Source organism: Leiobunum rupestre, chromosome 1 (assembly GCF_980474605.1).
Source record: "Leiobunum rupestre chromosome 1, qqLeiRupe1.1.hap1, whole genome shotgun sequence".
In the NCBI taxonomy this organism is placed as follows: Eukaryota; Metazoa; Arthropoda; class Arachnida; order Opiliones; family Sclerosomatidae; genus Leiobunum; species Leiobunum rupestre.
This window is the reverse complement of record NC_143384.1, coordinates 57,530,971-57,541,999: the sequence shown is the minus strand read 5'-3', so window position 1 is coordinate 57,541,999 and position 11,029 is coordinate 57,530,971. Positions and strand designations below refer to the sequence as shown.

General features: G+C 35.0%; 1 protein-coding gene across 1 annotated transcript; it reads right to left on the bottom strand.

The window, feature by feature from the left end:
- Positions 1–8,734: 8,734 nt before the first annotated feature.
- Positions 8,735–10,663, bottom strand: LOC149963359 (uncharacterized). Its single transcript, XM_090166426.1, has one exon. The coding sequence runs from the start codon at positions 10,661–10,663 to the stop codon at positions 8,735–8,737; it is 1,929 nt and encodes a 642-aa protein (XP_090022552.1).
- Between the last annotated feature and the right edge of the window lie 366 nt (positions 10,664–11,029).

Sequence of the window (11,029 nt, the reverse complement as noted above, 5' to 3'; positions counted from 1 at the left end):
CAAAATTTCTGATGCTGCTCGTAGATCCCTACATTTCTCAATTAAAGGTATCGATATCTTTTTAAAATGGTTGTGTACTAAACGGTCTAATTCATTTAATTGTTTTTTTGTGATTATTTCCAGTTCGTTAAGCAACTAAAAAAATAGAGATAAAGATTTTTGTATATGAATTATTTTTTTAAAGAAAATTCATACCCCTAGTTCTTCTTTCAATGACGGAAAAGTATTAAGTACTGTAGAAATATCTGATTTTACAGCTAACTTTTGACGATACATAAACGTTTTGGTCATTTTCTCCTTCACAATAACAGCGTCAGGTTTTCCTTTTCCAAATTCCTTGGTGAGAGCCTGCAAGTGTGCTTCTATACTGGCTTCATCTTCCGCTATGTCCTCTGTAATATTCTGCAGAAGAAACATTTTTCAGTATAAGCCATTTTTATATATTTTAAACTCACTCTTAATTGTTTTTCTCGATTAAGTCTTGCTATACCATCTTCACCTTGGGCTGAAGCGACTTTTTTAACCTTATTCTTATTTAGATAAGAATATTTGATTTTGTTAGCTATAACATTTTTATTATGCTTCAGTCGAGTTCTCTCATGTCTGAACTTCTGATCTAATGACTTGACCCACGTATTCTGTTAAAAACAAACCATTATTAAGCATAAGCCTTTCATAAACAGCTCTATAAATTAAGTAAAATTATCATTTGGCTCGTTTCCAATAAATGAAATTCTTAAAAAATACATATTTCCTAACGAAGAATTTGCTACATTTTAACCATATCAGTTTTTACGGTAACAATTCTAAAAAACAAAGTTTTGCTTAAATAATATTTTAAGTAGTTTTAAAATCTGATTGTACATTTCAACCATTTTTACTTCTTTCATTTAACTTTAAAGAATAATCCATTGCTACATCTTTTACAACATAAGTAACAACAACAAGTATGACAATTAGCAAGAATTATCCCTGAAATGATTTTCAGAGTTATTTCGTAATAAAGGTTTAATTCAGCACAAAGACCCCTAGTGCCTAAAACATGCCAACTACTAAGTATACTACTAAGATCAGTTGCACGTCCAATTCGCAGCTGTGCGAGTCAGTGCCAAAAAAGGTTGAGTCAGAAAATTTGCATAACACCTCAGAAAGTGTCATACTTATTGCTATAATGTTACTTATGATTACATTTTGATTCCTTACATATCCAGGGTTGTACTTTAAGTTAGTTTTGTCCATAAGAAAGCGATGCGTCTTTACGAGATCCATGCAAACCCTTTTGTAATCATCTGAACTTGGAATTCTAATAAAAAATAATTAGTTTAACGTAGCCCAATGCATTGCAATAGAATAATCTTCCTACATTTTGTATTTGCGAACAGACTCGTAAAGCGCAGACAAAATTTTGCTTCGGTTACTCTTTTCAAATATGGCAGTGTCTTTCCGTTGGATCATACTTTCTATATCCGTCGGAAGTTGTGGTATTTTATAATCTATTGGAAGGGGTAGTTCGTCATCCTCCATGACAACATCCTGCTCTTTTTCTTGTATTTCCATGGAGGAAACAGGAATTGGTAAGACCAAGGCTGAGCTATAATGGTTGATAATAATAAATGTTTTACTAATATAAATTTCTGCTAATGTTAAAAATATATTAATAAAAAATTACAAACCAGCTTGAGGTACCATTTATAATAGCATTAGGCTGCGAAATTTCAATTAGTTCTTGTTCAGGTATTGCGATCAATTTTGAGCGATTTTTAGGTAACTCTCCAGTCATATTAATATTTATCCAGTCATCCCAATCAGATGAGTGAACTTGTAGCACTTTGATGATTTTTCCAAATTCTTTAGCAATTTTATCTTTTAACATAAGGGCAGTTGATGTACTGTCAAGTTCTATTACCAACTTGGAATCACCAGAAGTCACGTGGTAACAAAATTCACTCATGGTTCTGAAAGAGCCAATGTTCTAGTTTAATAAATTCTTTTCCTTCGCAAGTGTATGAATGCATTGGAGGATGTTGAAGTGTTTCATTGGGATAAATTATATGCCAAAGACCTGCATCATTTACATGATAAGATGATAAGTGATTATCATAATCAAGAGCCTGATAAATTCGTCCACAAATTATATAGGAAAAATCAAGTTTTAAGATGTACGCCACTTTAAAAAACACTGGTATTTTCTCTAAGAGACTAGTGACGAAAAAATATCCTTGTTTGTACTTGATGTTATCGCGGATTATATATGTGAAGTCAATCACAGATTCTGGATCAATATCTAGTCTTAAAAATTCATTAATCTTAAATCTTAAGCTTTGAGGGAATGACTGAAATGCTACTTTAAGTGACTTTCCCTGGTCAAAATCATTTTCAAAACTGTTATCAGCACTTTGCTGCCAGCAAACTAAAAACTGATGTCTTCGGCTTAGCGTTTTTGGAATATTTCTAAAATGTCTAATTTTTGCAGTCAAAGATTTAAAATACTGATGTTTGGCCTCATATCTCATACACCAAAACCTAATAAGAGGTCCGAATTGTTCAATTAGCCTAGCGTAATGTAGCATGTAGTGCATTTTTGGGATAAACGACGTGGGAGCTATCTCACTTAGAAGAGAGTAAAAATCTGACACAACTCTTTCTAAATAAGGAAGCCATGATTTTGAAATTATCGGTGACATTACAATTTCCACAATTTCGATCAAAATGTTATATAATTCCCAGTATTTAGAAGATTTTGGAACTACTGAACCGCATATGAATGGTAGAAAATAAAAAAGAAATTTCTTTTGAGCTGCACTTCCTACAATTTTTCCCTTTCGGGTTAGAGAATTTTTACTTATAGGTACTGGTTTATTGCATTGCTCAAGTTCTCCGTAGTTAAAATTTTCAATTTTTCAATTAATTAAGTCCAAAGACATATACCCTTCCTTTACAACTGATTTTATTACTAATTTTAATATTTTCGGGATAACTCCTTCGAAAAGGTCATGCATCAAATCAGGAGGAAGAGATTCGGTAATTTTAAAATGAGGCAAATTTTTAAACGGAGAATCCCTTTTAACACCATAGATCTTTTCATTATCAGGGTTAAGCTTTACTTGTGCTAAATGATAATTATGTACATCCTCACTTCTTAAAATATAGCTTGTTTCTTCAAATTTTAAAGAAATGTCTTTTTTATTGGCCATACAGAATCTGCAAATTCTATTTACTGAAAAATTTTCAGTAAAACCGCCAAACGAATGACTGGATAAATTGTCACCGCAAATTGTAGCTATGGTCCCAGTAACATGAACTTGATATTTTATGAGGTTTATACCATCAGTTTGCAACTTTAATATATCATTAAAAATTGGTTCAAAAACTTTCGTGTATCCATATTCTTTAATATTGGTATACTTGCAGATTGCAGATAGGTATATTTGACTAAGTTTACTTTTCTTGGATGGGCTTACATTACCTATAGTAAAATATACAAGTGTAACTTTGTGCTTTCCCCTCTTGCTGCCTAATGGGTTGCAAAGCTCAACTTCATCTAAATAAAAATGTAAAATTAACTGAATATTATTTCCATTACCTTCTTGCCTTTTAAAATAAGTATGATTCTTAAATATCTCACCATCTTGATAGTTAGTTATTTCAGCACTAGAATTAACAAGCCGAGAATTTAGGGCAATGTTTTGAAATATATCGTCATGTTGAAGTAGCATTTCAAGGAGTGGAAGTAGGGGTACTACCATAAATGTATCTTTAACTTTTTTTCTCTTAACAATTCTGTAACCTAAATAGTGCTCTTCTGGCTCAACCAATGCTAGTGAATTTTTACAAAATGAGCTTAAGCGGTGTTCACTTCTCAATATCTGAAGTGGTGACCCCGATACACCTGCTTCTCCTTTTTGTATCGAATTCTGAATGTAACTTTCAAAAAGGTTACAAAAATCATTTGAAATGGCGTGGGCCGTTGACAATGGTAATTTATAATATTCTCTTATCTTTAAAACAAGCAATGCAGTTTGTTTCTCTGCGCTATTTTCCATAATGCATTCTTCGTTGTTAACCTCTGAATCACAGTCGCTCAAAATATCGGTTTCCATCTCCTGAACCTCTTCGGGCTCAGGAATATTATCATTCACGCGAGTACAATAATGTTTCCTATATAAATGTGTTTTGTACGACTCAAAATTCTTGTACGTACTTTCACAAGTGTTAACCGCACAAGTTATTTGGAAAAATGATCTATTCATATGAAGATTTTTTACATGGGCTAAATGTGTGGTTAATTTGTGCCTCCTAGCACCACAAATAGAACATGAATATACATCAATTGCCATCATATATATATTTAGAATATTAACGTGAAACTGGGTTCTGTTTAAAAATTAAAGAAAAAATTACTACATTAAATTTCTTCATTAATTATAAATTAAAACTATTAGTTAATTTGACTAGCTACTTCAATCTTGCCAAACCTAACGGGTTGCTTCTTTAATAAAAGATTGTAACCCTACTTCTATACAATTGTTGAAAGTAAAAGTTTAATATTTCAATAATCTTAGGGCCCGTTCCAGAGACGAAAAACTCTCGTAAATTTACGAAAAAGGGGGCGTGTCGATAGCTACGCCGCAAAATTTTCGTTTTGAAAACGAAAACATTTGAGAGAGTTGGCCGTTTTCGGTCTATCGAAATCTGGCAGCATTGCCTGCCTTCCGGCCTGTATCTCCATACCGAAAATGGCCGACGATTACGCCGCCGAAAATATTTTACTAAACAGATCGGCGGCGTTTTTGACCATTATTTTGAATTATCGACTAAGACTATGGGTCACTAATTGAGGTTCTTTTATGGCATTTAATTTAAATTAGCTAGTGAAATTAACTTGAGGAGGAAAATATTTTTTTAAATAAAATAATCAGAATTTGGCATCACTGTTATCTTTCTTGGCCGGCCCATAGAAATCAGAAGGCAACTAGAACGATTTTTACAATGACGGAATGGCCGCCGATTAGAACCGTAGCTTTGGCTTTACTAAAACTTGGCGGAATCTGCCTTTAGGGACCTCTCCCGCTAGTTTTGTAACTTAAAAAATCTACCTTTGTTACGAATAAAGAATCTTGATAAACGACGGCGTTACTGACTAATCCTACAGTTTCAAATCGGCACGTGGTCTACCATTGCAAAAATTGTTCTAGTTACCTTCTGATTTCTATGGGCCGGCCAAGAAACATTTGCCTGGCAACGCTGTTTCTTCACACCGAAAATGGAGGATTTTCCCGACAGCAATTTTCGAATATCGCGACTATTGTAAATTAGTTATAGCGTTATTTTCTTGCGAATTACAGGAAAATTTATAAAGTGGATAATCGTTTAAATCTCTGAACTTGATAATAATATGAATCTTTTTATATTTCAAATATTAATAGAACATTTATCACGGCCTAATTTAAGGTAGCAAACGATAAATTAAAAATAGTATTTAATATAATTTCTGACCAGTTTTCTTGATATGACGTCTTCAACAGTGAGAAATACTACTCACGAAAATCGCGAAAGCGTTGTTTTTAAAACTTCACCAAATAGGCTTATAATGGGATAAAAACAGCTATTATACCGACTCCTACAAATTAATCAATTGTTCTATCAACTCTTACAATAGGAAAACGAAACTGTTGACTCAACACGGCGTTTATTATAACCTACTCGGGCATACAAAATCGCAAACTAAAAATGATAAAATCTCGAGAAATAAAAACATGGCATATTTTAGGCGTAGGAAACGAGAGTGATTTTCCGTTATTCCGTTTATTTCTAACACGTTTGCAGCGTTGCCAGATTCCAAACGTCGAATTATCGTACGAAGTTTCGATTTGGATCGTACTGAATAGAAAACGATCGTACGGCTAAGAAACAAGCTGCTTAAAGGGAATAAAACGTCAAGTGATAATGTAGCCCCACCTGAAGAACCAAGGTTCCCTAAGGGATATCCATAAAGAAATCGTATTTTTGGGGTACAATCCAGCCTTCGGATCGTATATCGTACCGAGGATTCATATATCGTACAAATTCGATCCGTATCGTACATCTGGCAACGTTACACGTTTGAAGCGAAAAGTTGTGAAATACCTAAAAAATAAAACCCGACCGGCCCAAGGCCAAAGAAGTATCAGTGACGTCACTAGTCCGATTTTCAAGCGAGCGATTTATGGGGTTTTTCGAATTAGGTAAAGAATGGGGGGGGGGGGGGTCATGTAGAGTTCGCGAAGAATAGAAAGGGTAGAATGCCGGACCAGTTGACAAATTCTAGAGAATTTCACCCTCGCCTTCCGCTACTCTAGCTACATGTAGGCATTTTCAACTCTTTTCAATTTTACAACCTGTTTGTTGATTCGTATTTTTATGGTTTTAATTAAACAAACCAACTGTGTGTTTCTATATTTCATTTTGTTTAAATATAGATTTGTTAGACTCGGTAGATTTTCAACAAATGACAAATCCTTGTTAGAGGAAATTTGTGAAGTCAAAAATGAAAAAAATCCAAAAACTAACTGAAGAAATAGAAATATAAAAAAACAAAAAATTCAATTTGTAATTTAAATATAAAGCACTAAACTCAATCGGTAATTATCTAACCGAAGTATTATTTCAAACGTTTAATTTCTAGCTTTATGCGCGTGCGTGTGCCGAACCAGACAAAAAGTAGAGGAGGAAGGAAAAAAAAATAACCAAGTTATAATTTTAATTCTTAAAGAGATAGTGACAGCTTAGGACAATATTAAATTTCATATCGAGGCTTATTCCATGTGATAGATTTTAAATTCCTGAATTCGAAAATATATATAACAATGCACTTAAAATAGTATTTATTAATATATTTCAATTTGAAATAACTGTATTTCATAGCTGCGCCAAATGTTTCACTTAAATTTAATAATGAATGGTTAATTTTAAACGAAAGTTTTTGTTGTCAGACTTTTCATCATTGTTTTCTTTAATACTTGTTTAAAAAAACTAATATACTTAGAAAATGCTGTCATTATCTCTTTAAGAATTTGAAAAAAAGTAACCAAATAGGTAGCAGTCGAATAAAATTAATTATAGAAGACACTTTGTATTTTGTGTAAGATTTTGTGATTAAACACAATAGGTTTACAGTGGCGGCTTAAGAAGGCTGGCTGCCCGGGGCACCAATGTTTTTTTGACATCTTATCCCATTTTAAGTTCAATTTTTAAATTATGTTTTAGTTAATTAATTATTAAATTATTATATATTTTAGCTGCCCTAGACCCTAACGGCGCCCCGCCCGCCCTTTTCTAGCTTTGGCCCTGCCGATCTTTTAGCCTTAGCTAAATAACACCCAAATATTTCTGGTAGTTCTTCATAGAACAGAAATAGAGGTAAGGTAAAAAAGTTAGCTACGCCACCTATAGAGAAAGTGTAACTTTATATGTATTTAAAATTAAAGTTAATTAAAATTAAAATTAGAAATATTAATATTACTAGGTATCGGTACTGAGTTTTATAAATGCGTTACGGAATATAAAGTATTAGTTTTAAATATTGTAATTAAATTTTAAGTCGAACTATGAATTGTTCCACCTAGAACAAAGTAAACAATAAAATACGACATTCAAAATAAGTTCTTGGTAGAACAACAATTTTAGGGGAAAGTTCTAAGAAAAACAGAATATAGTTCTAAATGAGACTAGTTCTAAGTAGAACTCTTCACTTCTCCGAGAACTGTGTTTTCAGAGATAGAACTGTTATTGTTCTAGAATGAACTAATCTGTTAAACATAGAACTGTATCAGAACAGTTATTTTTAAGAGTGTAATGAATGAGAAGATTTGATGACACTAGGGCTTTCTTGGCTCCTTCAAATGCTTCTTTTTGCTCCTTTCTCCAATACCACTTGGCGTCTTTGCGTACAAGTTCGTATAAAGGTGACAGTAGTTGAGCACAATGGGGAATAAACTTTCTATAGTAATTTACGAGCCCTAAAAATGCTCTGAGTTCTTCTACGTTATTTGGTTGTGGTGCGTCTCTGACTGCCTTCGTTTTAGCTTCCTGTGGGTGCAACCCATGTTCATCCAGCCGATAACCCAGGAAATCTAATGAATTTCGCAGAAAAGCGCATTTTTCTTTACGTAGTTTGAGTCCACCCTTTCTAAATCGTTCAAGCACAGCTTCCAATTGATTTAGGTTATCTTGTTCATCAACACCTCCCAACAAGATATCGTTTTGAAAAGGGGATACCCTGTTCAATCCTTGAAGCAACGTTTCCATGGCACGTTGGAAAGCGGCGGATGCGGAGGCTACTCCATACGGTAGGTGATTGTTTCGAAACAACCCTTTTGAGGTATTAATTACTACCAATTCTTTGGATACATCATCCAATTCGAGCTGGCTATCAGTGCCGTCTTTCCCATTGGGCAAAAAGGGCACTGCCCTAGGGCCCCAAGATTCTGGAGGGCCCCATTTTTCAAATTGTGAAATGCAAAAGAAATTTTAATAAAAAAAATATAATTAACATTGCTCGAAAGTCCTAAACTTCGTATTTAGTCGCGTCTATAGGCAGGGTAAATCTAAAACGAATAAAGACTTTTGGTTTGCTATTTTTAAATTCAGAATAAGCTCTTTCTTTAGTAATCTTTAGTAGGACAAGTGAAACTATTTGAACCGATAGTGGTAGATTAGAGCGACGATGGACTGGAGGCTAGAAACTTGGGTGGAGTTACAGGGGATCGCCCATAGCTTTGCCCAGGGGCCTCCAATTAGGTAAAGACGGCCCTGGGCTATAAGCCTCTTTCATATCCAATCTACTGAAGACTTTGCATCCGGCTAAATTTGAAAATATGGCTTCAGGTTTGGGCATAGGGTATTGTTCAATGTCGATATTTGGATTCGCTGTTATCGAAAAGTCTCCACACAGTCTAACAGTCCCATCAGTCTTCATAACTGTCACTATTGGTGCGGCAAATTCTGAGTGAGGAATACTAGTGATAAGTCCTTCCTCCTCTAATCGCTTTAACTCAGCTTCCACTTTAGTCTTCATTGCGAATGGCATACTTCGAGCTCTACAAAATACTGGTTGACTATCTTTCTTCCTGTACAAATGTACTTTATAACCCAGTAATTTTCCAGAACCACTAGAGAACACTGCTTCATTCTTCTCTAGTATTGCCGTCAAGGTGGTGTTTGCGCTATTTAAGTGTGCAACTGTCTTGAGGTGGGGTCTATCCTTCAACACCCACTTAGGATATATCTTCAATGTTTGAATCCATTTCCGTCCACACAAGGTCGGACCATTGCCTTGATATATGACCAACGGTAACTCAGCTGATCTACCTTCATATTGTGCCTTGACAGTGGTTCGCCCTTTACCTTGTAAGGTCTTCCCATGAAAATCTCCTAGAGTGATGTGAAAGTCTTCTAGTTCTTTTAGGTTTGGTATTGTCGTGGCAAACTGTTCTGAGATCAACGTGAAAGCCGATCCGGAATCCATCTCGAATTCAATGTCTCTTCCATTAACTTTACAAAAGACCATCCAAGGTTCTGGTATATCTGAATCACTTGTAATGTCACGTACGACTACATTCACTCTATCATGGTATTCGTCGGTAAATGCTTGAGTTTGACGGCTATTGGCATTATTGTTATCCTCATTTTCCTCCTCGACTGAGTCTTCCACCATAGGAGTTGTCTTGTCTGTAATAATATGGTACAATTGGTAATCAGACACAATGTCTTCACTCGGTGCCATGTAATGAGTGCTAGCGTTAGTATTTCCTCCTCGCTGAGGTGCTCTTCTTTGGTAACCACGATGTCTGGTACTTCGAGATCTTGCTCGTCCCGTATTAGAGTTTCCTTTCTGAAAGCAAGCAAGTTCTAAATGTCCTTTCTTTTGACAATGTCTGCATATGGATTGCAAGTATGGACATGCAGATGAACCGTGATCAGTATTATTACATCTGTTACACTGATTGTTCTCTTCTGAATTCCGCTGTTGAAATCTATTTGTACGTGGCTGTGGAATCTCATTCCTATCGTGATGCGATCTCGTTTGCCTATTTCGATAGGTATGCGATCGGCCATAAATCTTATTGATGTTCTCTTTGTTATTTCCTCCACCTTTAACTGCATTCATTTCTCTAGAATCCCTTGTGGCAGCTTCCATTGCCTGAGCTATGGTTAATGCTTTGTCGAGCGTTAATGCTTCTTCCTCCAATAATCGGATCTGAGTACGTTCATCCTGGATACCGGCAACGACCATGTCTCTTATCATGTTGTCTAATTCTGTTCCGTAATTACAATATTCAGATAACTTTCGTAGTTCTGCAACATAGATGGTTAATGTTTCATTGGCTTGACGTTGTCTGTTTCTAAACTTCAGTCTCTGAGCTGCTTCTGATGGTACAGGGTTAAAACGTTTCTTCAGTATCTCTACTAATTCATCAAAAGTCTTATCGATAGGTTTTTCTGGCAAGAGAGTATTCCTTAAAATTCCATATGTCTCTGCTCCAACACAAGATAGTAGGATCGCTTTTCTTCTACCTGGTTCATCTATTTCATTTGCAATAAAATACTGTTCTACCCGTTCCGTATATGATATCCATGATTCTTCATGCGAGTTATTTTTCTCTAAATGTCCGTAAGTTGGCATGATGTCAGGTTGGTTAGGCTTAAATTTTGAGCTTGAAAAAACAATATGGCGTCCCGGCGAGGCTTACGAGTTGCGGATCTGCGCAGTGAATTTCTTCTAGAATATTCGAAAATGGCGTCCTTTTCTTCTCGACGTTTCGTTACGTTGCCTGTCACATAAGCCAAAGCCTATTTCTCGCTTGGTTATCCAATGCCTTGTTACCTTCCTTGATGTTTTGTTATTGCACTACCTCTTCCGTGGAAAAGCTTGTTTCCTTTATCCCCGTCGCCATTTTTGTGTATTGTTCTTGTATATTTACGGAATGAGCTTTAACGTATATGGATATAACTGATTTATTACATTGATGAATATATACATAATATGAAA

Excerpts from the sequence above, each read along its gene's own strand:
- LOC149963359 (XM_090166426.1), bottom strand. The coding sequence starts at position 10,663 with ATGCCAACTTACGGACATTTAGAGAAAAATAACTCGCATGAAGAATCA.